At 45.3% G+C, this 24,087-nt stretch overlaps 8 protein-coding genes across 8 annotated transcripts; all 8 read right to left on the reverse strand.

Moving 5' to 3' along the window:
* Nucleotides 1–2,685: 2,685 nt before the first annotated feature.
* Nucleotides 2,686–4,126, reverse strand: DEU56DRAFT_722422 (uncharacterized protein; the record flags this gene model as incomplete). Its single annotated transcript, XM_041347729.1, has 4 exons — nt 2,686–3,225; nt 3,277–3,405; nt 3,463–3,717; nt 3,767–4,126. Coding segments are annotated over 4 exons (1,284 nt in total), but the record flags the coding sequence as incomplete, so codon positions are not given.
* Nucleotides 4,127–5,454: 1,328 nt separating this feature from the next.
* Nucleotides 5,455–6,505, reverse strand: DEU56DRAFT_906183 (uncharacterized protein; the record flags this gene model as incomplete). Its single annotated transcript, XM_041356801.1, has 4 exons — nt 5,455–5,563; nt 5,626–6,032; nt 6,094–6,383; nt 6,436–6,505. 4 exons carry the CDS (start codon nt 6,503–6,505, stop codon nt 5,455–5,457), a joined length of 876 nt encoding a protein of 291 aa, XP_041215998.1.
* A 451-nt stretch (nt 6,506–6,956) lies between these two features.
* DEU56DRAFT_722843 (uncharacterized protein) lies at nt 6,957–10,022 on the reverse strand (the record flags this gene model as incomplete). Its single annotated transcript, XM_041347747.1, has 11 exons — nt 6,957–7,400; nt 7,469–7,822; nt 7,875–8,069; nt 8,122–8,301; nt 8,363–8,459; nt 8,513–8,673; nt 8,731–8,938; nt 8,993–9,189; nt 9,244–9,409; nt 9,472–9,701; nt 9,756–10,022. The coding sequence occupies 11 exons, from the start codon at nt 10,020–10,022 to the stop codon at nt 6,957–6,959; spliced, it is 2,499 nt and encodes an 832-aa protein (XP_041215999.1).
* Nucleotides 10,023–13,245: 3,223 nt separating this feature from the next.
* DEU56DRAFT_750619 (uncharacterized protein) lies at nt 13,246–13,703 on the reverse strand (the record flags this gene model as incomplete). The annotated part of the gene is made up of 3 exons (XM_041349543.1): nt 13,246–13,397; nt 13,451–13,454; nt 13,515–13,703. The coding sequence occupies 3 exons, from the start codon at nt 13,701–13,703 to the stop codon at nt 13,246–13,248; spliced, it is 345 nt and encodes a 114-aa protein (XP_041216000.1).
* A 2,602-nt stretch (nt 13,704–16,305) lies between these two features.
* On the reverse strand, nt 16,306–17,340 carry DEU56DRAFT_722559 (uncharacterized protein; the record flags this gene model as incomplete). Its single annotated transcript, XM_041347737.1, has 1 exon — nt 16,306–17,340. One exon carries the CDS (start codon nt 17,338–17,340, stop codon nt 16,306–16,308), a length of 1,035 nt encoding a protein of 344 aa, XP_041216001.1.
* A 435-nt stretch (nt 17,341–17,775) lies between these two features.
* DEU56DRAFT_717165 (uncharacterized protein) lies at nt 17,776–17,970 on the reverse strand (the record flags this gene model as incomplete). The annotated part of the gene is made up of 1 exon (XM_041347612.1): nt 17,776–17,970. A coding segment is annotated over one exon (195 nt), but the record flags the coding sequence as incomplete, so codon positions are not given.
* Nucleotides 17,971–19,328: 1,358 nt separating this feature from the next.
* Nucleotides 19,329–19,517, reverse strand: DEU56DRAFT_699139 (uncharacterized protein; the record flags this gene model as incomplete). Its single annotated transcript, XM_041347290.1, has 1 exon — nt 19,329–19,517. A coding segment is annotated over one exon (189 nt), but the record flags the coding sequence as incomplete, so codon positions are not given.
* A 357-nt stretch (nt 19,518–19,874) lies between these two features.
* On the reverse strand, nt 19,875–23,461 carry DEU56DRAFT_906187 (uncharacterized protein; the record flags this gene model as incomplete). Its single annotated transcript, XM_041356802.1, has 4 exons — nt 19,875–20,149; nt 20,186–20,689; nt 21,104–21,692; nt 23,300–23,461. 4 exons carry the CDS (start codon nt 23,459–23,461, stop codon nt 19,875–19,877), a joined length of 1,530 nt encoding a protein of 509 aa, XP_041216004.1.
* Between the last annotated feature and the right edge of the window lie 626 nt (nt 23,462–24,087).

Raw genomic sequence — 24,087 nt, forward strand, 5'->3', positions numbered from 1 at the left:
ATTCCAATCAAGAGCACCATTGCATTGAGTGTGGGTGTTGTTGTGGGAGATTATTTGCGTCGTAGATTTGGATGTGCATTCTACCCAAGACTTGCGCGAGAGTGAGTGCTAACGAGATACAGTGGCTCAAAAAAGTGTCCGGATGTTTGTGTGATTTTGAGTAATTGGATCATAGCAAGCCAGCACCTAAATATAACATATTGGTATAGGGACATGTCTGAAAGCCCTACATCGTGGCTCGAATCTGAGCTATGTAGCGTGGGAACAAACCCTTTTATGGGCAAGATATGGTAATTCTATTCTTATGACTCATTCAGACACTTTTTTGACTTTATATTAAAATCACAAAATGAGACCATTCATACATAATAATCTTAATGAAAGTGGTACCATAATAATAATATGGTATGATTTTAATATTATTTGAATATATAAACCCACATAAGATCATGAAATTTAACATACTCATCATGAAGCCCATCTCCTCTGCTCAAAAGGATAATATCCTTGTTCTCTCTACCTCTGGTTTATCTATCAGGAACATTGCTTCCAAAACTGGTCTTGGCAAGTCTACTATTGCTACAGTTATAAAACAGAACATACCAGATAAGGAAAATGTCAAAATGGGATGTCCTCCTAAGCTTACCCCACAGAACAAAAGAGCTGTTGTTCATCAAATTCTGTCTGGCAAGGCTTCAAATGCTGTACAAGCCACCAAGTTCATCAATTCCATTATCTCTACTCCTGTCTCCACCCAAACAATCAGAAACACCCTCAAGGCAGCCAATCTCAAGGCTGTAACCAAGAAGAAAAAACCTCTTCTCTTAGCAGCTCATAGGAAAAGAAGATTGGCCTTTGCTTTAAAGCACCGACATTGGACTGTGGAAGACTGGAAGAAGGTTATTTGGTCAGATGAAACAAAAAATCAATAGAATGGGGTCAGATGGTCAGGAATATGTGTGGAAAAAGGCAGGAGAACCTCTAGGAGAAAGAGAAGTTAAGGGTACACTGAAGTTTGGAGGAGGAAGTATGATGGTATGGGGCTGCATGGGGTGGAATGGTGTTGGGATTCTCTGTGAGGTGGAGGAAAGGATGAATGCAGAGCAGTACACCTCCATCCTAGAGGAGTGTTTACTCAAAAGCATGCAAGAGTCAGGAATTAATGAAGAAGACATTATCTTTCAACAAGATAATGACCCCAAGCATACCTCAAAGCTGGCCACAAAATGGTTTGAAGACCATGACATCAATGTTTTATTATGGCCAGCACAGTCCCCAGACCTCAATCCCATTGAACATCTCTGGAAATTACTCAAGAGACTACTTGCTGCCTATCAAGATCCTCCAAAGGGGCTATTTGAACTATGGGAGAGAGTTGCAGTAGAATGGGCAAAAATTGCCAAGGAGGAGTGTCAGAAATTGATAGAAAGTATGCCTAGAAGGGTTTCAGCAGTAATTAAAGCCAAGGGAGGCAACACAAAGTACTAGAATCATACAATAAGATTGGTTTAACACAAAGTCAAAAAAGTGTCCGAATGAGTCATAAGAATAGAATTACCATATCTCGCCCATATAAGGGTTTGTTCCCACGCTACATAGCTCAGATTCGAGCCACGATGTAGGGCTTTCAGACATGTCCCTATACCAATATGTTATATTTAGGTGCTGGCTTGCTATGATCCAATTACTCAAAATCACACAAACATCCGGACACTTTTTTGAGCCACTGTAGGTATTGGAGTGTGGGAGATGAGGTCAAAAGAGCGGGATTGGAGATGACGTTAGAGGAATGTTGGGTTTGGACTACGAAGGCAAAGCCTTCGTAGTCGGTGGGGAAGGTCTGGCTTGCCAGACCGCGGCTGAGGACGCGATTCAGAAAAAGCCGGGCGTGGAGGGAAAACCAAACCTTCTGAGCGTGCAAGGGTTAGTCTCGAGATGTGGTATGAGGGGAAGTTCGGACCGCAAAGAGGAAAAAACGAGACCACATTAAAACACGCTGGTGTAGCGTGCAACGACGCGCCCTAATATCAAAGCGTCAAACTGAGAACAATTATCAAAAGGTGAGACAAAATTAATACGGACCCTGATCCAGACTGGTATCATTTGAACACGCGCACTAGATCACATATTAGCTCGGAAACAGCTGTTAATACTACTGTGTTAATATGTCAATGTGCTGTCCATGGGTATGAATAAACATTAACGCACATTGACAGCTGCAGCTTCAATCATCTGCGAGGTCCAGGTCTTGTGCACCGAGTATACCATAGTGCATTTTGCAGATGCTGGAGTTGTCTGCAGGGGGACTCGAGGAGTTGATTCAGATGGGAGGTCCAGGTCCAGGTGTCTGATTCAGAATCGACGCCATTGAAGAAGGTGAGAATAGAATTTAAAGGTTGTTACAGTTACAGTCAAAATCAATTTGTAGTGTTTAGATTTTAAGCGAGTTTCCTGCTCAATTTCCACTACAGATTCTGAAGAATTCTGAATCTCTTCGACGCTAAGCGCACGCAGAGGAAAAATAGCAGTTAACGGCTCCTTGAGGTGAACAAGGAGCCCAGATCCAATTGCTACAAAGAAATACGAAGGCAATAAACCGACGCGAGAGCTACCGAAAAAACGCTTTGAGACACGACGACCAACTAATTATCATGACTGCAATGAACTGGAGTCGTAATATTACTGCTAATTTTTCTGACGGACAGACTTACGAGAAACTACTCGACTAGACTTCTTCTTCTTCTGTCCTCGAGTATGACCCTCATTGAAAGGCTCTGCATGATCCTCTGCATCTATAGTTCCAGTCTGAATCACCTCTTCATTGAGCTCCACATCACCTGTGTCATCGAAAACAGGCAAGTTCTCACTGGAAGGTCTTGGAGTCGATAGCGGAGAATTCAGTACAGACTGAGTGATTTCAATACCCTGAGCAGAGTCACCCGGGGTAGAATCCAAATCCTCGTCGGTGTCGTTGGATTGCAAGCCAGCCATTGCAAGTGCAATCTGTGCAGTAAAGTCTTCTCCATCAGGCGCATCAACTGGTAGCTTCGCAGCTCCAAAGACATGTCCCTCAATGTGGCGTCGGATCTTTGTGAGATATGGAGCATCCCAGCAACACACCAAGATTTTCTTGAAACTGTAGAATAGATTCTTGTATTGAATCCCCGAGCTTTTGCCGTGGCCGTCTTGAGAGAATACTGTATCTGGCGATAGAAGAAAGATGGCCTGCAACGAAGAATGCTCAGCGACGATGGGAGCAATAAATGAACAACTTACAATTGTGGCGCTCCATGCAATTGCTCCGGGCATTATGGTAGATACACCCCAAATCTTGTAGTTTCTAGGTGGCCCACGCTTCTTGACAGATGTAAGGGATGCTTCGCCCATCAAAACCGCTTTCAAGATCTGTTTCGGGGACATCGTCATTGTCGGTAAGCTGTATGAGAGGAAATGGCAACGTACCTGAGCCAAGGGCTTCCAGTTACTGAAGACAGTTGAATTACTAGCGTCAACAACTGCGTTTGGAAAGAGAATGGGAGGAAATAGTGGGTAGGTACGGCTTCCGGGTATAGTACCTAGCAGCCTACAAAGCTCATTGATGGTGTCTCGTTTTGAGGATGTGACAAAGTAATTGGAACTTAACCCAAAAATGCGGCCGCCAACTCGTCGCAACTTGATGAGTTCGGAAGACCGACCAGCTTCAAGTGCTTGTTGCAGCTGGACAAGGATTAGTACATAGAAGTCAACTAATAATGTACACACATACAGTCTTATGGAAATGATTTGAGGATATGAGATGGTGCAGGTGATCCGGGAGCACACTACGTAGTTCAGACAATAATGTGTCTGCTTCTGCAGCCGAGTTTGCATAGCGAGCTGGCTGGTCAAATGACGAGCCAATCAAAGGCAGAGTCTTCTTTAGTAGCTCGGCGCTGGGTGGGTACATCTCATACATGACGCCATACTTCTTAGCAAACATCTTCACTTCCTCGTCAAATGCTACAAGCTGGGAGGGCGCCTTGGAGGTTTTGTGAGAGGGTTTGTTGGCCTCTAAAATGGCATTCTTTTCTTCCAAAAGTCGATTGCGCTGCTTGACAGCTTTTAACTGGAGCTGAGCCTCCTTCAAAGTCTATTCAAAGAGATCTGAGTGAGTCACTTGAGTATGACAACTGTTTCGATATATCTAACTCACTGTACTAATACGAGATTCTTCATGAGCAGATGTGCGATGACTTGTTGCACCTGCCGCAGGATGAGGATTGGAGATAGAAGGTTCAGGAGCATGACGTTGCGAGCCTGCAGCCTCAGAGTCTGAATCATCAGACCTAATATGACTGTATGGTCCATTCTGAATCATCTTGAATAGCGGGACACGATGGAATTTCGACCGTAATGTCGATGCAGATCAATCTGAGGGAAGACGCAGATGAGTGGTCGACGGGGGATTGAAATAATGCTGGGGGTTAATATATTGTCATTCAAAGTGGGCTAACAAGCGATCAAAAAATGTGTCCTGATGATGCGCAGCAAGGACTTACTTGCTTGAGTGCTCGTTTACGTGGGTCATGACGGGAACGTGATGGTGACAATGCATGAGGATCTGAATCAGACAAAGTGAGGCACTTGACTAATCGCCTCGTAGCTACCAGCACTTGACTTGACGTGGATTTAATTCCCCTATGTAATATAACATGAGACGTGTTACATCAACACTGCCAGATTCCGTCACCTTTCTGAGTCTGCATTGACTTGCTGTTGCGATCCGATTTGTGGCTGTCAGGATGGAATAATCAGTGTAAGTCTAGGCAGATTCAGAGGAGTAATATCAATGATGGCGACTAGAAATACAATCATCGGATCAGAATTTCCATTGCGAGGAACCTTGAGCGTTCCAAATCTGATTCAGAATCGATCAAAACACACCACTGAGGTGTGTATTATGCTCCAAGGTCGGTTGACGACACATCGTGGAGAAGGTGTTCCCTATGATGCCAAGCACGAATGAGGATTCGGTTGAGGCTTCAAATAACATTCAAGTAATAGATCGTTGACATACCTAATAGGCCATAACCATGAATGGAGCACTTGTGAGCTTCTCCGGCGCACCGGGTCCTAGACCAGGCATATTAACAATAATAAGAAGCAGGTAAGCTTCCCAGTCATAACTATGAATGGAGCACTCACCTGATGATTGCCCATGAGCTTCTGAATCTCCAGCGCACCTTGCATATGAGGAAGCAGGAGGATCCATTGATTCTGAATCCAACAACAGAGTTGGGTCCAGGGTCCAGTTCACCATGACGTTGTAACTAACAGTCACTTCAGACAACTAATAGCAATAAATGTGAGATCATGCATATGAATTGGTGAGTATATGAGATAATAGAGTGACTATCGTGAAAGACTAAATTGTCGCTGCTGTCAGTACATCAACAACACATCTGCAACATAGTATTATGCTCGCCCCTTGTTGAGACGATAATCATCCACAGCTGCTCGCTTGCTTCGAAATGACTTGTAGTTTCCCCCTGTGGCACCACACGCAAACATAACAGCCGCTAATCTATAATTTGTCAAAATTAACAATACATCAGGAAACCATTTGAAGGAGTTAATTTTAAATACCTTGAGGTAAATACACCAGTGCACCAGCCGCGTCGGACTGAGTAGAACTTCTCAACAACACCAGAGCCTGTGGTAGTAACTGAGGCGATTGTTTCTGAGGACGGTTGTCGTTGTAGTGCGGGCAGCCTTGCATTTTGGTGTGGTTGGTTTGCAAGATCGACAACCGGGGCACGTTCACGATGCTGATTGATGGTTGGGACATGTTGACGGTGTCGATTTGTCACATTATTAGCGACATCAGAGGGTCCAGGGTCGATACATGGTTTGTTTGTTTGGGCATGTTGAAGCCTAATATGATCGACATTGATACGGCAAGGTAAAGGGTCCGCACGCTGTTGCTGTTGGTTTGTCGTGCTACTGACAATGTGGCCATGCTGAAGCCTATTGTCAATGCGGGCAGGGGCGCGCTGTTATCAATGACGAAAATAAGCTCTCAGGACTGATCGACATCAAGTATGACTACAATACCTGCTGCCCACTTGCAGTCTGTCGACTAATGTTAGGTCTGACAAGCTTTTCGGAATCTGATTCGGACGAAGTGTCTACTTCAACACGAATGTTCCCAGAATATGGCTGGTCCTGGCAACTTGATGACAGGTGTCGTTGATAGTAGAAAGGCGGTACTGTCAGAGAGTGTATGGGGGATTCAGAAGTGCCGATTGAATTGATGGAATTGCATGCAGAATTCAGAGTCGAGTCAGAACTAACATCATTAGGGACTTGTTGAATGATAGCAGCAGCTAATACGGCTGCCTGAACTGTTCAGTGGTTAATAGTAATAAAATTGACAGTGAATCATTTGAAATTCACCATTGACATGAGGTTGGGACGATTCAGAAACCCCATGTTGCAACAACGTGTCTCTCGTTCTGAGGACCATGGTGGTTTAGGGAGATTAAGATGTCTTGAGAAAGCTGAATCTGATTCAGAACATGTTATTTAAATCAATTTTGAAGTGATTACGACAAATGTAATAATAATTCTCACATACCGCTAGACTCTGACTACGACGTCATTACAAGTTGAATGCAGACTCAAGGTCAAGGCTTCTGGGTTTCAGTGTTAGATGAGCAATGGTTGATCAAGTACAGAAGGTAAATGTACTATGGTTTCGCAGATATAACCAATAGCTTGCAAGGTGGCGATCTTCATACATGAGCAGTGAGGTTGTTTTTGCGGGAAAGACCAACTGTATTAGTATGGATTTGAAAATGTTTGTTGGTAGCTCATAATATGCCAACATCAAATGTATGTAGTACATAATACACTGGCTGTGGGAGATCTAGAGGCAGATGCATGAGACCGGACTATTAAACGCTACACTGGCGCAATCAGTACATATGAGAGTCTTTGTGAAGTTTCGTGTGAAGGAACATATCAGTGTCGACGGAATCGACAACAAAGAAGTCACCAGGCTGAGAGCGATCCTCAAGCAACAGTGCCCCCCTGATAATCGATTCAGCGAAGACAAACTCACTCTTACGCCGAGGTTGAGCTCTAACTCGCCATAACCCTAGGTGCTTGTCCTTCAAAGGCCCATTTGGAATAGGGACGTCGCAAGGATGAATGAGAGCCATGGGGTAACTTGCATCTCCAACCAAGCACATGAATATGAAGATCAAGTGACCAAAGATGATCCCATCTTGGGTCCTGATAATGACGGAGTCATATCTCGGCGCATTGTGGAACATCGGGGAGCAGCGGAGGTAGTCTTTTGATGTCTGAAAATCAACCATCGACTCAAAGTTTGCTTGCAAGTAACGGAATTCTGTCACCTGTCAGTACAGCGCAAATCAAAGTATTAAAGTTGTGGCCGACTCATCAAGAAGAACGAAAATCTCACTGTATCAGCACCCAATTCAAGTGCAACATGTCCATTCCGTGTAATGATGGGTATCGTGTTGAGAAAGTGGTTAATTTTGATATGAAACTGATGAAATGCTGGGTCTTTGAGGTGTGCTTGCTGAATGGCATTTATTGAGGATATACGCTGACGTGAACCAAGCTTGATATGAAAGCTGCCAGTGGACTCCAATCTAGGCGTAACTCTCTCGTCCGGGGCTGTGTCATCTGCATGTGAATCCAAATCTGAACCGCCAAGAGCACTCGCTTCCTTTCTTGCATTGTAGTCATCGAGATCATTGAGGCGATAGCGAATCCATGCCGATACAAGGCTCCAATGGTCTGCGCGTAAGATCTAGTATTCTCGGTAATCAATGTAAGTTCAGAAGTGGTAGCAGATGCCCGACCTGGTCTGCAACTTGTTTGAAATTTGTTTGGAGCTGGTAAGATTTTTTCAGGGGTCTATGTGCTTTCTCATTTGGTTTGGTGTTGAAATTCCGAGTAACGCCTTTGGCCTCGATATCGTCAAAAAGGTGAACAGCTAAGTGATGCTTTGGAAAATTCCAATTTTTCAGTTCAGATCCAGATTCAGACATATATTTCTATTAATGATCTGTCAGCTACTCGACAGGGCTAGTGTAAAGCACAACTTACATCCATGAGTCTAGAAAACTCGCCAAGAGCGGCTCGACCAGCAGCAAGGGTGTCCATGGTGTGCACTTCAAGAGCCGCGAACATGTCTACATCTAAATGGGCTCGAATACATTGAAGGAGGAGATATCCTTGCTCGTGTACTTCAGGATCGAGTACGTCATGAGCAACAAACACAATCAACTGCATGTAAAGGGTGAACATCAATTATAATTGAAATTTCGAGAGTGTCCAAGTCAATCACCTTTAATATGTCTTCGTACTTTGTCCCGTCAGCAAAGCTAATTCCCATGACTCTCTTGAAGTGGTTGAGATTCCGCCACCTTGGTGCTGCTGCGAACCTGAGAAACACTTATAATGGATTCAGATGTCTGTGATGAAACGAAAAACAGACCCTTCATCTATCATAGTCGCAGCTTGTCTACCGGTTTCATTAATCCATTTTTGCAGCTCGATCCACAAGTGTTTCCCCCACAGTCCTTCATGGTGGGTATGTAGGCGGTCGAAACAAAGGGCACGAAAGACGTCCAGAAGCTTTGATAGATTGAGAGAGTTCTGTTGAGTTACACTGTAAACTTGATTCCAGCAATATAATAAGATTCAAATACTTACTTCGACATCTCTCAGCGACTGAGACTTCAACTTCTTCTCTTGCTTTGCCTTAGTGGTCTTCCTTCTTGCCTTCCTGAGCAGGCGAACAGAATCGCGACATGTGCGAAGTGGCCAGGTGTCCAACAGACTATGTAACTCGTCATGGGGAACCAAGCAAATGGGACACGGAAATTTTCCCATGACTCCACAGATCAGGGACATAACACATCTGCACATAATACACCTTAGCAGCACGATAGATAATGCTCTGGACTATATGCACTGCTCCTCGTAGTCTGCAGACAAGATCGGGACAAAAGGAAAGAAAAGGCATTGAAGTTTATCCCAACACTCAACCCATCCACCATGCTTCCTCTTCAATCTAAGACACTTGAGTATGAGCTTAAAGGACTCATGCCAAACCGCCGCTTTGAAATCCGTGAATTTCGGTTTTCCTGACTTCGAGGGATCATCTTTGACCTTGAAAAATCAGTGTTAGTTAAACAATAGTCAAGCAGTATGGAGTCACAATACAATGGGGAGCCATGCGACAACTCGACCGCCACCAACCACTTCGCCATTTCGGATGGATGCTGGGAGGTTTGCGATACGGGCAATCACGGGGTAGCCTTTTTCGCGACCGAAGGAAGACAACTTTGCCTTATCTGCATAGAGGATAAATGCAAGTGGCTTCGCATGGCTGGGCATAGATGATTGGATGTATTAAACTTGAGTGAGTTGCTGAAACTAATGTTGTGCTACTCGACACTCACCTGAGCCTCCCAAAACCTATCTGCAGTCCAAGGCTCATCGATAAATCTCACAAATGTATTCCCATCAAACTTCGACAGGCATTGATTGTCAAAGGTAAATTGGGGGCCAATATAAGGGTCTCGAAGGAGGTCGCACACCCAGTCCCATAAGTCCCAGTAGTAAAGGGTGAATTCTTGATCAACCCCATCGTAAGGCACTTGGATTATTTGCTTTGTAAACTATCAAAACACGCTTGTTAAATGAATTAAATCAAAACACCGAGAGGACCTTACTGGAGTTAGACGATGGGAGATAGCACTCCACGTGTTCCGAACATCTTTGTAGTTGCGGAGGGTGAAAGACTCTGAATCCTGCTTCGAGCGATGCAAAAGGTTGATCAGCCGGTCAATTTGAGGCTGGCTAAGGGCAGCTTCATGAGCAAGTTCAGCTACCTCGAAGTCCAGGCGAGTTCGAAATGGCACCCAAGGTTGCGTATCGGGGATTGGTGGGTCTTCCAAATTGTCGCGCTGAAACGTTGAGAACATTTGTGTTTGCGCCATATGGCTGATAGCCTGGCACAGATGATGGTAAAGTCAAAGGAATACCAATGTGGTATAGATACAGCTAATCACCTTGAGCTCTCTTCCCTTCACACTACTTAAACACATGTCCAGTGGTGTTAATTGCTGTGGAGTATCAATATTAATGTAAATTTTAGTAAGCACTATATTTAGACACTGACCTATCGCTTCCAAGATTTGACAATTAGCCAAAATAATGTAGGCAGTTGTGTCCCATTTCACAACTGAGTCATGGACTCCCGACCTAGGGAGGCAACAAACGATGAGGATGCCCATGGCAGTGTGTCTTGCATATTTGAGTATGGTGCACAACTGCTCTGCATACTTAGTGGTGTTGCTTCTTGGGCCTGTGACACCCTCATTGTACACCTCATATGATATCCCACCTACTGACATGAATACTAACACAGCCAGACATTGATCAGGGACAGTGAATTGTGAAAATAATTGGAATTGTATTCACAACATGTTAACCAGCTAAGTCTGATATTCACAGGATCACCAGGCTGAGGGGCACCTATTCCATTATTTTTGTTTGTCTTCTAACTTATTATGTCTTGAACTTTAGATTTTACACAATCTGCACAACATAACTTGGAGTGTGTCAGAGTTTGTTAGGGGCACAATTGAACCCTGCCGCTATATGTGTCTACATAATTTCTAGCAGTTTGCAGTTTAAAAATACTGTGCCTGTAGAGTTCAATTCATGCTGTTTGCAGTGCAGTTTTTATCATCATGTTGTACTTCATATTATCAGGAGCACTGTCAGTATCAGTGTTTATAGTTACAATAAGCCCTTGAAGCTTTTTCTTTGCAATGTGGTAAATATTCTGGTGCTAACCTTACAATGATTATATTTCCACATATTGCACTAAAATAAAAGTGAGATCAGGCAAGACATAGTAAGAGTGCGGGCTAACAAGTTGCCTTGAAGTAAGATTATATCACACCAATTTTCAAGTTATAGTAGAGCTCTAGAGTGGTTGTCTATATAACAAATTGCTTACTAATTTATTGAGCTAAGCTTTATGTGTACATAACAAAACCCTCTCTCTTTTACAGGAAGAGTGATACAAAACAGAAGAACACAACAAAGTTGAAACAAACTTTTGTAGTTTGAGACACAACACACTAGGGTAAAATATACCTAAGTGATATTTATTTATAAAGAGAAATCAAAGACACATTCAGCATGGTTTCTTCAAATAAAAAAGTAACTTATTTACTCTTTGACCACCCATAAACAACATGTTATCAACTGAGAAGTAGAAAATCTATTGACCATGAACTTGAGGGGCTGGCAACTTTTGTCTTATTAAAGTATAGTTGTGATTGAAACTGTGTTTTACATATAATTTATATAAGACCCTCAAATAAGAACATACTGTGCTAGCCACTATGATAATGTCATCACTCTCAATAATGTAGCTCAATGGGCGGGTATTAGTGTTGGTTGAATTATTAATTACACTAATTGTGTAATTGTTGTACTGCTCAATCAACATGACATGTTCATGAGCTTCCCTCCACATGACTCACAGGACTTTAAGCATGCTCAGAGGTATACTACATGTCTAACCATCTACCTTAAGTGGCAGAATAGTATTCTAGCTGTTGATGAGACATTGATTGATCTGTATGCAACACTTGGTTTTTACCACTAGGTTTTTATGGTAGGAAATCAAAATAATTCCTTACCTGTCAAGTAAGTTCACTTTACTTTATTTTCCTATGGTTAAAAATTGAAATAAATTCAAGGCAGTAATTATGCTCCACAACCTTCTAATCATTAACTATTCTCTTGGTCACTATGGAAGTGTCTACAATGCATATGCCTTTAGATCCACTTGTATCTATCAAGAACATGACACACTTCTTCTAGCCAATCACTGGATCTGGGTACAGTGCCTATCCACGGAACACCCAGTATATTTCTCCTTTCAAGAAATCCCGCAATGGATGGCTGATAGCAAATAAAGGACCTTCAATTTTTACCTGTCTTCTGTATGTTTTTTATTGCCTATTTTTTTCTTATCCATATTGATACAGGTCTGTGTCCATGTTAAACATATATTTACTGCATCAAAAGAGTGGTTTCAATCTCTTCAAGACCTTTACTAGAATATCAATTCAGCAGATGTCCTGCAAGCTGCTGTTCATTGGATCTAGTGTTGTCTTATACTTCACAACATGATTATCCGGTTTAAGAAACATTGTGGTTTTAAAGAAAACAAGGGCTCAATGGATTGGGTCTGTCAAGAGGCTAATAATCTCAATCATACAGAGGTGGTTAAGGAACCAGATGGAAATGAGCAAATCAGTGATATATTATAGGAGGGAGCTCTGGGTCATGCTTATCGTGAAAAGCTGATATCTTTGATAGCCTATACTCAAGGGCAGGAACATAGGGAAGGATAGCAACCTTAGTTTCAAATTTGTCGTAGGAATAATATGGGCACTTTCAAGTTATTATGTGTAATGATTATAAAGTCAGCCATATAGCCATGCCTTTCTCTAAGAAGTAGTAAAAGGGCACATCATGAAATTACTAAGTAATCTGAGGACTCTTTGAAAAACAGACCTAAGAGACTAGCCTAGATTTCACAGAAGGATAATTCATAAGTGGTGTTAATAATAGAAATGAGGAAACCAACTAGTGATAAAGATAGTGTTTAGCTTGTATAACACTTCACTTACTACATCATATTCTCAAGTACCTTTGTTATTTCTCTATCACTGACATCTTTGGGAAGTGTCTTGACCTTTTTATTGAACAAGGACATTAATATTCAGATTGCAAAATAAATACCAGATTGCAGACACTAGAGTAGCATGATTTTTCTGTTGGTAGTAGACACTAGTAGTAAGAAAATGATTTGTCTTTGTTGTTATGAATCAATTGGAGGGGAAAAGTGGGTCAGGCTATACTGTTATATTTATATAAAATAATAGCTGGCAAGATATGTCATAGTTATGAAGTTCTGGCCAAATTGCAAACTGTCAATCAGGTTTTTGAAGGTACAGCATGATCTCTTCCCTGCCACTAGGTCCCACCTACTGACTGCATCAGCTCTTGGCAATGTGGCTTGGGGGCAGATCTCTATTCTAAACAAGGACAAGCTTCTTCAACATGAAAACATAGGAGACTGTATGTTCTGAATTTCTATTAGATCACTATCCTCAAGTTGATACTCTGTTTTTCCTAGACTGCATATCTTTGAGTCTTACCACTTATATCTTGAAAAAGTTCCAAGACAGTTTGTGCATGATTATTATTATGTGCGCGAAGGCCGGTAATATATTGGGAGTAGCCATCTATGAATCCATGGATCATAATCTTCCACCAGATAAGGCCTGTCGGTTGGGTGAGTTATAATTAGATAAGTGGTGAATAGATTTGTACTCACCATGCTGACTGTCATGATATGTCAATCAAGAGGAAGAGGCTGAAGATGGGGGAATGTGTCGCACCTTGAATGCCCGAGGTGAGTTGCCTGAGCTTTGTTCCGTCATGTGCAACAAGTCCTGATGGGGCATGACTTGTAGTTTCCACATCAAGACTCTTCCAAGGAGGGGCCCTGGATCAGTTACTGTCCAACGGCCAGTGAGAAAGGCAGCTTCATACTTGGCATAGAATGCTGGAAATGATACCCGGAACATTTTTCCCAACAGAATGGCCAACTCCTAGGTGTCCTCAAAATATGCATGAACGTGTAGGGCCCCATGAGCGATCTTTTGCTTTAACTATTGATAGTGAAACCCTTTTATGACCTCTGTTGCAGAAGCTCACTACACTTTTTATGCAGTCTAATAACTATGGCTACTAGACATATTAATATCAACAATCTGTATTCAGTATTTGTAGTATCTTGCATGTACTAATATCATCTCAGTCACTATTTGGACAACAGAAAATACCAAATATGCTTCCATGTGTTTATTTCTTAGTAGACATAATCCCTAGTATCTATTGAGCAGCAGGAACAATGTATCAGAAGTCTAGGATTATAGGAAAAGACTATGTCTCCCTTTCCTAATGGCACACTTCCTGTGAAACATGATTTGTAGGACTAGACCTCAAGGAAAATATGATGTCTATTTCTATGTATATTTATAGTAGATATATCATATAGCTAGCCCAGGACACTGATAGGATCTTTCTCTAGAAATAAAACTTGACAAATAACATTTTTCACATTTTTCATATTTCTAACTGCTTTATTCTTGCATAAATAATCCAGTCTATTCAACATATATCACTGGCATAGCATATACACTTGCTTTTGATAATCAGAATTAGCTCAAAATAGGCTAATGCATGGTATTGAAATAGTGAATATACTTATTATTTCTGCTCAACAGGGATGTCATATCCTGCGTTTCCTGAATCTTATCCCCGATCTGATCTACAGCTGTTCCCTTGGATCTGTTCCTTATCTCGATTCCACTTTTTACCCCATGTTACAACCCCATGTTACACTGAAAGTGTAGACTCAGGTAGGAACTCTGAGCTAAGTCTTGTGAGAAATGTTAATGGATCAGAGGGTCGTTGGTATTGTTGGTATCAAGACTTGGTGACAAGTGGTTTGAACAAGGACCACTGGTAGGGAGTTTGATTCCCCAAGATATAACAGGATGTCCCAGATATGAACCATCATAGAAGAGATGGATGTTCCAGTCATTCGTGATGAGCTTGTCCTGGCAGAAACAGTAAGATTCAATAGCATGAACCACATCAGGCATGTAAACTGAGTGGTAATCATTGTACTTCAAGTGCTCAGTTAATAGATAGCCCTGGGCTTCTGTCATATACTGTACACTGAGCCCCTGAATCATATCTCATATCTCCTGACAAACAATGTCCAGACCTCCAAAACGTAGCCAAGCTATAACTTCACCCTATCCCTACCCCTCAGCAGGATAACCCCGCATCCCAGTTTCCACTGGACATACCCCTCAGCAGAATCCACCCTGCTGCCCCTAACCTGTCAATACAAAGTCTGGATCCCTGCAGCTAGTCTGCCCTACCATGTCATACATCATCGACCCTTCTTGTCTAGATGTCATCTGCTCCTCTGCTCACCTGCTCATCCTGCATCCACTCGACCCCCAAATGTTGGATCCACTCGGGTCCACTCAACCTTTAAAAACATCGGATCCATGTGACCCCTAAGTGTTGGACCCACTTGACCGCTATGTGTCGGATTCACTCAACCCCTAAAACATTGGATCCCACTCAACCCCTATATGATGGATCCACTCGGGTCCACTCAACCCCTAAAACATCGGATCCACTCAACCCCCAAACACCAGATCCACTTCACATTTCAGCTCCACCTCCTGTGATCCACCTGATAGTTCATTTCTGGTCCTACTTCTATTCTGTTACCCCATTTGTATAGTCCCCTTGTCCTAACCCCTATATTCCTGGATCTGCTCGACAGTTAATATCCGACTTCATTCTCAATCATATCTCCTATGCCCGGATCCATTCAATACTTCATCTCCATCTCCATTCCCAATCGTTCCTATATTATTTTCCTTGCACCTGTCAGTTTAACCTTTCTGTATGTTCCTCTTGTTGACCTGGATCTCTGCTGACTCTGTCCCTGTCACACATGTCCATAGTATATAATACCTTGTAAACTCATAGTAGTTTCTTCAGTTCGAATATCACCTTAGATTATCGTCATTGCTGTTTCCTGGGATCCGGATCCATTTCCACGGGCCTGGGTCCACTTCCCTGTCCAAACTCTGAGTCCTCAGATTGATTCCTTGTGCTATATCTCTGCCTCTACCTTAGGGTAGTCTACCTCCGTCAGTTTCTACTCTAGACATTGTCTAGTGTAGTCTTACCTCTAGCTTCTGCCTTCTTGCCTTTCGGTCTTTCCATCTGTCTGTTCTGTCCACTGTTTCCGCCGGACTAAAGCCCCTATTTTCCAGCTGACCAAGCCCCTATTTTCCGGCGGACTAATCCTCTATTTTCCGCATTTCGGGCTAGGGCGTGTGGCTAAGGGAACAAGTGGAACTGAAAGGGGAATGAGCTACAGGCAGGCCCTCCCAGTGATGGGGAGGAGCTACCAACAGAGTGTCGAGGAAACGCGCTGACTTAAGCAATCAACGTGTGACTTGACAATCTGAAAGCGACTGCGGTGTGTGCCCGAGGATGGAGGAGGAACCAACCCAAAGCCGGAATGGCAAGGCGAAGCCGCCAGGGCCGAGAGACGAGGCACGAACCCAGCCATGAGAAGGCGAAACCAAGCTAATTAGGTAGGAACTCAACATGTCGCGGCGCGAGAAGTTCAAGTGATCTCCAATAATGAGGGAAGGAATCTGAAGACCATCTGCCCAACACTTTGACGACATTAGGGTCGACTCCTGCGAGAAGCATCTCTGTTGTTCCATCGATACGAAAGGAGTGCCCTGTTAGAGTTGGATAACCTGCTGAGGACCAACAGGCGTTGCAACGGGACAGGAATTTCCGCTTGGTTAGACAACGAGGACCTGTAATGGTGATGTAGGAAAAGAGAGGGTACTCTGGAGGAAAAGAGTTGAATGCTAAATGATGGGCAAGAGCGGAAATGCTGTCTGTAGAATCTGCTTGACGGCACAAGATGATGTCCTCCCCCCGGGTCTTTTTGACCTTTGTGAAAGGCAAATGGAGGCGACGTGAACCGTTATCATTAAATGCAGTGCCCAAATCAGAACGGCAAGACACGCGTGAGGCGATAAACAAATTTTCCCAAGGGGAGAGAATCTCGCCCAGACGTAACTGGCCCCAGAATGTGATGGTTGCTGCCGCTAAGCAGCAAACATCGAGATGGTTTGAAGAATTGAGGGAACTTGCGAGATAGCTGAGCATAGAATGCGACACAGGTGGACGCAGAGGGAGTTTAGATGAATTTGGGGTGAGATCGGCCACACCGTTAAGCAAATAATGAAGACGTGAACCACCCTGCCACTTTGCGTTATTGAATGCATGCCAGGCTTTCAACGCCATAAGTTGGTTATGAACTGTATTGCCGGATAACCCACCAGCCCTCGAAGCTGCAAACACACAAAGTAGGTCTTCGCTAGCAGGACACCTTGAATCAAATGGAACCTGCTCTGCGTCGCAGAAATTGATGAACAGAGAGATTGAATGGCGAAACTGAGCTAAGGTAGAATCGGCCCAAGCCGCAGAGAGAACCCTGTCGATGCGAGTGTTTGCATCTGCCGATAAATGAAATGTGCTCTGTGAGCGAGAAGGAGTGGGTACAGGAATATCTAGAAGTGCAGCTGATAAGAGATTATACATGTCTGAGCTTTGAGAGGCAGCCATAAGGGAGAGAGTGGTAGGAAAGCAACCCGTTTGAACAGAGAAAGTTGAATATACACACGCAGACTAGCAGACTGAGACCAAATTGAACAAACCCAGGCATGAGAAATCCCAGGGCAAGAGATCACACGAGTACGCGCACGAAAATGGAATCAAACCCAAAAGCTTGATTAACTATACTTGTGAAAATGAACAATGCTAAGAAAACTCTATAGGACCGTGCAAATGAATGATGCTGATAAAGGAAACACGTAAGGGATCAAGAACACTGCCCAAGAAAGACAAGCAGACTGCGAAAAAGCATGTGTAAGAACTTGAACTGAAAGAAAAGACAATAGACGATTAGACCAATGCCACAAACGGCTTAAGGTAGAGAGGCATGGGAGGCGGTTGAGCGAAGCGGGAGTGTGTGGAAGGGAAAAATCCTCTCGAGATGGAGTCAGAAAGGTTGTCTGCCAACTTCACCCAAGTAACAGAGAACCACACGTCATGATCTAATGCAAAAGAAGAGAGACGGCGCAGGATATTGTTTTGGGCGATGCTCCTTGATTTCCCCACCTGGAGGGCACCAACGACTCCTTGATTATCGGAATGGAAATGAATATGGACCCCGCTGTAGGAAACCTCCATTTTCTGGCCCTGTATTTGATACTTTCCTTACTTTATGTTAGCACTCTTATTGCTTACATAATCCAGTCGATCTTTCACCAGTACCAGTCTAAGTCTGAGTCTGCCTGAGTGTCCAGTCTTTATTCTTCATCTGTTTCTCTCTGTGAGCACTGAGCCTGGAGCAGAGACCCTTTAGGGTTGAACTAGCCATAGGCCAGCAAGACCCAACATTTCCCTGCAGCTCAGCAGGATTGTTGTACCCACACTGCGAAGACCGGAATGGACGAGAGCCCACAAACCGAGATCTAAAGCAACGATCTCCGCCCAACTGATATCCCTTCCTTCATCCTTCCACCCTGGGAGGAGTCGCCACGCCCACCAACGGTTGTCAGCTAAAAACCCGATACCGAAGGACATTGAAGTGTCGACGAAAACCATCAAGGGGAGGGGATCTGGGATGCAGTGTAAGAGCCTTACACAAGTGTCTGAGCCTAACTTAGAACACCACCAGGCGATATCCTCCAGAACAGCGGAGGGGATCTTGTGAAGGAGATGGGGGGAGGTGGTTGAATTGAACGAGGATAGAAGACGGTAGAAGGAAGGCAAGTGAGCCCTTCCATCGTGTAGAACTAAGCAGCAATGATGAAGGCAGCCGAGCACGGCTTCGCAGTCTGCACGCGACACGTGAGCGCCCGGTACCCAGCCTTCAATGCAAGAGAGGTATTTGAGACATTTTGCCAAGGGGATGCTGACGGACTTCAAGACCAAGTCCCATTCAAAGCCGAGATAAATGAAAAGGAATGCGAAGAGCTTGATTTTGGAGGGGGACCAGGGCCAACCTAACTCTTCTGCAATATGCAAGATCAAGGCCTCATCATATGAGTAAAGCCAAGGGCCTGAGGTGGAAGGATTCTGAAAAGGAGCGAGTTAGGAACGAGACGAAGAGCGCGATAAGGGACACCAAGCAAGCTCACGACGGGGTAATGAAAGAAGATGAAATCATCTACCCATTTGAGAAGGTCATTAACCCCATGAAACTTGTAGATAACCACAATCGCATCCCCTGGCCGCCCGAAAATGCTGTTGGAACTTGAACAGCCGAAAGAAGCTGTGTGGTCGATGAAAATTTGAATCCGCCCGTCGCGCGAGAACATGACGCAAACGAAACATTGATCCTCGGGAGCAATTGGTGAGCGACAGTGAGCTGCCTCGACATCAAAGACAGCCACCTGAGTGCCAGGAGGAGCGAGCGTTACGAGACATTCACAATCCTCGAAAGTTCCCCAGTCACACTGGAACTGGGAGGAATCAATTGAGGAGTTAACGGAAGGGATGAAAGGATGATTGCGAGGGAAAGAATGGTCTTGAACGAGGTGAAATTTAGAGGAACCCGGCTTGGGGATGACCCCCAGAGGACCGGTGCAAAAGAAACCTATGATCTGCTCCAAGCGGTCAGGAGAAAACGGTCCAGTGTAGCGGCCCTTGGCCAGCTCTGATTGAATATATGAGGCAATGAAATCGGGATGGTCACCGGCGGATTGGTGATTAGCAGGAATATAAGAACAAGACAAAGGAAAGGAGTCTGGGACGCCCAAGCGCCAGCCAAAATGGATACCATTAGGAACATCTGAGAAATCATCAAGAGCACCAGTGAGAAGAAGGTGGGAGTGCCAGGCCTGCCAGAGGAACAGTGTGACAATTGGAAGGAAGCCGTTAGAGTGTGCAGCTTTGAGCCGAGTGCGCGCTTCCGCAGCGAGTGCAGAGGTGTTGACGGCCACATTCAGACTTGAACAAGCACATCCTCGTCCATTAAATTTGAAGCAATGTTGCTCACCCGAAGAAGACGTCCAGATATTGGAGGTGGGGTCAAGGGACATGAAATTGGTGTGAGTAGTGCCACAGGCTCAGGAATGACAACCAGCCTTACCACAGAAGATGCAGCGGTGAGCTGACACAGGCTGCGAGGAATCGCGTGACGCGGGAGTGGACGGGGGTTTGGAAACGGCCGTAGACGTAGAGGCAGAGCGAAAGGACGAGGAGCTGCCCCCTCCTCGTCCCCCAGATGGAAAGGGCTGGGAGCTAGCAGCCAGAGATTCGTGGTCACGAACTATAGCCTTCCACACCTCTTCCTGCCAATGCACAGGGTTGAAAGAGTGGTTGTGGATGAAGGCCTGGCGGACTCAAATGTCATATTTCAGATACAAGTGGAAATTACGGAAGAAGTCGTAGCGTTCATAGATAGCTTCAAAATGGGAGCACCAATCATCGGCTATGACGCCAGCCTCCTCACCAGGCAGGTAGCATCTGATCATATTGACCAGCCGTGGCCAAGCATGCTGCCAATCCTCCGCTGTCATCAGGCCTTCCACCTTTGTATCAAGGTGCGGTGCGGACACTGTTAAGACTCCTTCTTTCACCAAAAGTGACTGGTCGGAATCCAGCTGGGAGCGAATGGAAGCACCCAAGTGCAGCAAGGACTTGGTGGACAAGGCTGACAAGGGAATGTGCACGAGCCAATTGTTACGCAAGGCCATGGCCACCGCCTTGGACTCTGGCAGAGTGTTGCCCAGGAGTTGTGATGGTGCCACGGGCAATGAGTGTGGGGCAACAGAGGCGGCGGTTGAAATGCCAAAGGAGAGAGAGCCGAGCTTTGCCCCTGGAAGAAGGGTGCGAGTTGCCTGCTCTGGGAAGTTGAACTGAGCCTGAGGCCTGGAAATGCCTGAAGGGTAGACAGTGTCAGCCCCAATGGAAATGAAGGCCGAAATAAGGGAGGCCGGAAAAAATGAATCCCCCCACCAGGAAGGATGGGGAGGGGGGGGAAACCCCCACAAGGCAAGGAGGCGACTGGTGGAGCCAGCGCAACGAGGGAAGCGAGGAGGCGAAAAGGCCTCGAATAGAAAGAGGGTGCATATATGCAGCCCCCAAGGACACAAGCACCAGAAAGGCCGAAGCCCTCCCACCCACGGAAACAGGAGGTGACAAAAAATTACCCTCCCGGGGAGGAAGGAAGGGGCGAAGGAAGGCGAGCCCGAAGAAAAAGGAAAAGGACCTACCAGGTAAGACAGATGGCAGAGGGGGGAAAGGCCCAGGGACCACCCGAGGAAGTTTAGGGAGGTGAGCTTTCACGTCAAACCATTGAGTGTTGTCGCAAAATGCCAGTCTGACCTGCTCTTGAACCGCAGGGTCTCCCAGATCATGGCCCGATGTGACACAGGGGGAGGGGCGGAAGAAACTCTGCTAGAGCCGCGCGAACGCCCCCCTGGAATGCGCAACCTCCCTGGGGGAAGGGGGGTGGTGGCCCGAGATGGCGAAGGCAAGGGAGAAGCAATTGGCGGATCTGGTGAATCCCTAGAGGGAAGTGTGGCCCGCTGCTTGCCTTTCCACTTCTTGAGGGGAGGAATGGAAGGGGAGACTGCCGATCCTCCAGAACACTCACAAATATGGCCACAAGGCCCTCCTTCAGGGGAGAGCAGCACACTGCCCCCCCCACGGAGAGGTGTGTCGTCTGAAGGGTGTTGCAGCCCAAATTGGGGAAGAGCTGAAGTCAACATCTCAGCCTGACCAAAGTCGAACTCGCTGCCTTCAGGCCCCGGGGAAAGGGAACCGTCGGCCCTATTGCTGGCCCTGCCAGAGCCCTCCCTGTCTGAATCTGGCGATGAGAGCCGAGAGTCCAGAGGGGCGAGCCCAGAACCACTGGGAACCGGAGGAGGCTTGAGAGAAGGCTGAGCAAAGTGTTTTTTTACCAGCCATTGAAGCAGCCGGAGGGAGCAGCGACAAAGAAACTAAGGTGAGTGAAGACTACAGCTAAATCAACGAGCTAAACATTGTGGCATAAGGCAGGACACAAACTACAAACAGGAGGAAATGGGCCCCAACAGCTTTGCCTGAAACCCCGCATCCCACGGCCTCATGCTTCGGCTCTCCGGATGCTAACAAGGAAAATCCCCTCCTGTCCGGCAGACTAATCCCCTGTTTTCCATCGACTTTTCCCTCTGTAGTTCTGTCGGACTAATCCCCTATTTTCCGGCGGACTAATCCTCAGTTTTCCGCCAGCCTTTCCCTCTGTAGTGCTGTCGGATCCATCCCCTATTTACCCCCGACTAATCCCCCATTTTCTGTTAGACCAACCCTTCATTTCCCATTAGACTTTCCCTTTGAAGCCCACTGGGATTTATCATATTCCACCAGGCCTTGTTTCTAGCCTTCGGAAATTAAGGGCACATACTCGGGTAAGGGATGCAGCGCACGAGCTGAAGCCAAGCCCTTCGGATCCGCCCCTTGAGCACGGTCTTAACAGCTTCAAACTTTGACAGTCCTTCAAATGAGATAGTTGTCTTCCCATAGGCATGAGAAAAACCATGATAAGGGATAGTGCCACTGGTAGGCACTTCAGTTGGATCAGATAGGTTAAACATGGGCACATCATTGTAGGTCTCAATGGCTCATGAGCTTCTCAAGTCAGACTTGGTCAGAGTAGAGCTGTCAAGTGTCGACTCGCAAAACATGATGGCAAATGAGATTTATTAGATTCATTGGTTTTGGGTAGACTAGCTTTAGAGTTGGGCAGTGTAGAGAGTGATCTCTCTACAGGCTCGTATCCCCTGATTTCTACATCAACCTCATCCCTATCCACAGGTATATGCAGTACTATAGAGATGCACGTTACATGTGCGACCTTCCGCACTCTTCCGCATCCCGGTGCTTTACTCGGCATATCCTCCCATGTCCTGTCCTGTCTGTCCGGTACCGTTGGTGCGTATTCTCACTGTCATCTCCGTCACTGACCACATCCAGGGTCTCTTACATAGTGTTACATACTTGTCCGCTTCCTTATACACTTCCGCACAGCCTATCCGCTTCCCTTATGTCTCAATACCCTGAGAGTGCACGTAGCAACCTACATATCTAGAAGACTCAGAGGATTCCGGACTTACTTACTTTCCCTTACTTGGACTTAGTATCTGTTTTCCTGTCTAGTTGCGCATAGAGCGCTAATATCATCACTGCCCTTGTCTATCATCTCGAGTCTCATTAAGACCTGTCTTTATTTCCTCGGAAAGGTTCCAATTATCTTCCACTGTTGATTATCTACTTCACGTATCTTCCGCGCTCTTCCAACTCTTCCGCATATCACATGCGTTCTGCACATCCATCGCGCATCTTTCCGCACCTCTGCATATCTTCAGCTTCAGCTATTCTCTTGATCCCTCTCATTATTTAGAGAGATTGCCTCAGTAGCATCCCCTAAGGGATGATTCTACTAGCTCGCCTCTCGAGGTAGATATCCTTGTGACTCCCCAGAGTTCGCATTCCTATTTTCCTCACCCACATCGGACCGGATGATAAGGTTCAGGAACAGAATATGATGGTCTCCTTCTTCACATCCAGGGTATATTGCCTTGACTATGGCAGCGAACAAGCCGAAGTCTGACCCTGTCACTTCAGGTAGGACTTCCCATACTTCTGACTCCTCTAGGGAGACATAGTGCATTGCCGCTACAATGTGTTGTGAGTCATTCAGTCCCGTGGTGTTGGTGAGCTGCTCAATGTCTTCAAAGAAGTGTATGAGGTGCACTGGGGGGGGTTAGTAATCGTAGTGGATATTGGCAGGGGGATGGTGGTGTAAGGTTTATATACCTTGGTTATAACAGGTGCTTTGGGAGTGATGATGGGTAGTGGGGGGTTTTCTTTGGCAGTCTTCAGTGCTTCTTTTTGAGATGTTATCTTCTCCTTCTTGGGGACTAGCACATCTAGACTGCAATAGCATGCTTCTTTGTTGACAATATTGAAGTCTCTTGCATTCGGTAATTGACACAGCGGCATGATAATAGGTGTAGGCTGGCAGGTCGGGTTTTGGCTAGTGGTTGAAGGCGAATTGGTTCCTTGGAGTCTTGGGTGATGTGGAGAGTCGAAATATGTGTCAGGGATGGTGTGCCGAGGTTGGTCTACTGATTTGAAGTCATCTCATGATTCTTCTTTCACTGAGTCAGCTTTCATGGAAGGCATGATGGGTGAAGTAGGCATGAGGTGAAGGGAAGCTTCAGAGGAGCCTTCTGATGGTGCAATGCTTTTTGTAGGTGATGCAATGGAGACGGATAATGGTGCAGAAGCAGAACA

This window comes from Suillus clintonianus, assembly GCF_016758775.1.
Source record: "Suillus clintonianus strain FC179 chromosome Unknown DEU56scaffold_1, whole genome shotgun sequence".
NCBI lineage: Eukaryota > Fungi > Basidiomycota > Agaricomycetes > Boletales > Suillaceae > Suillus > Suillus clintonianus.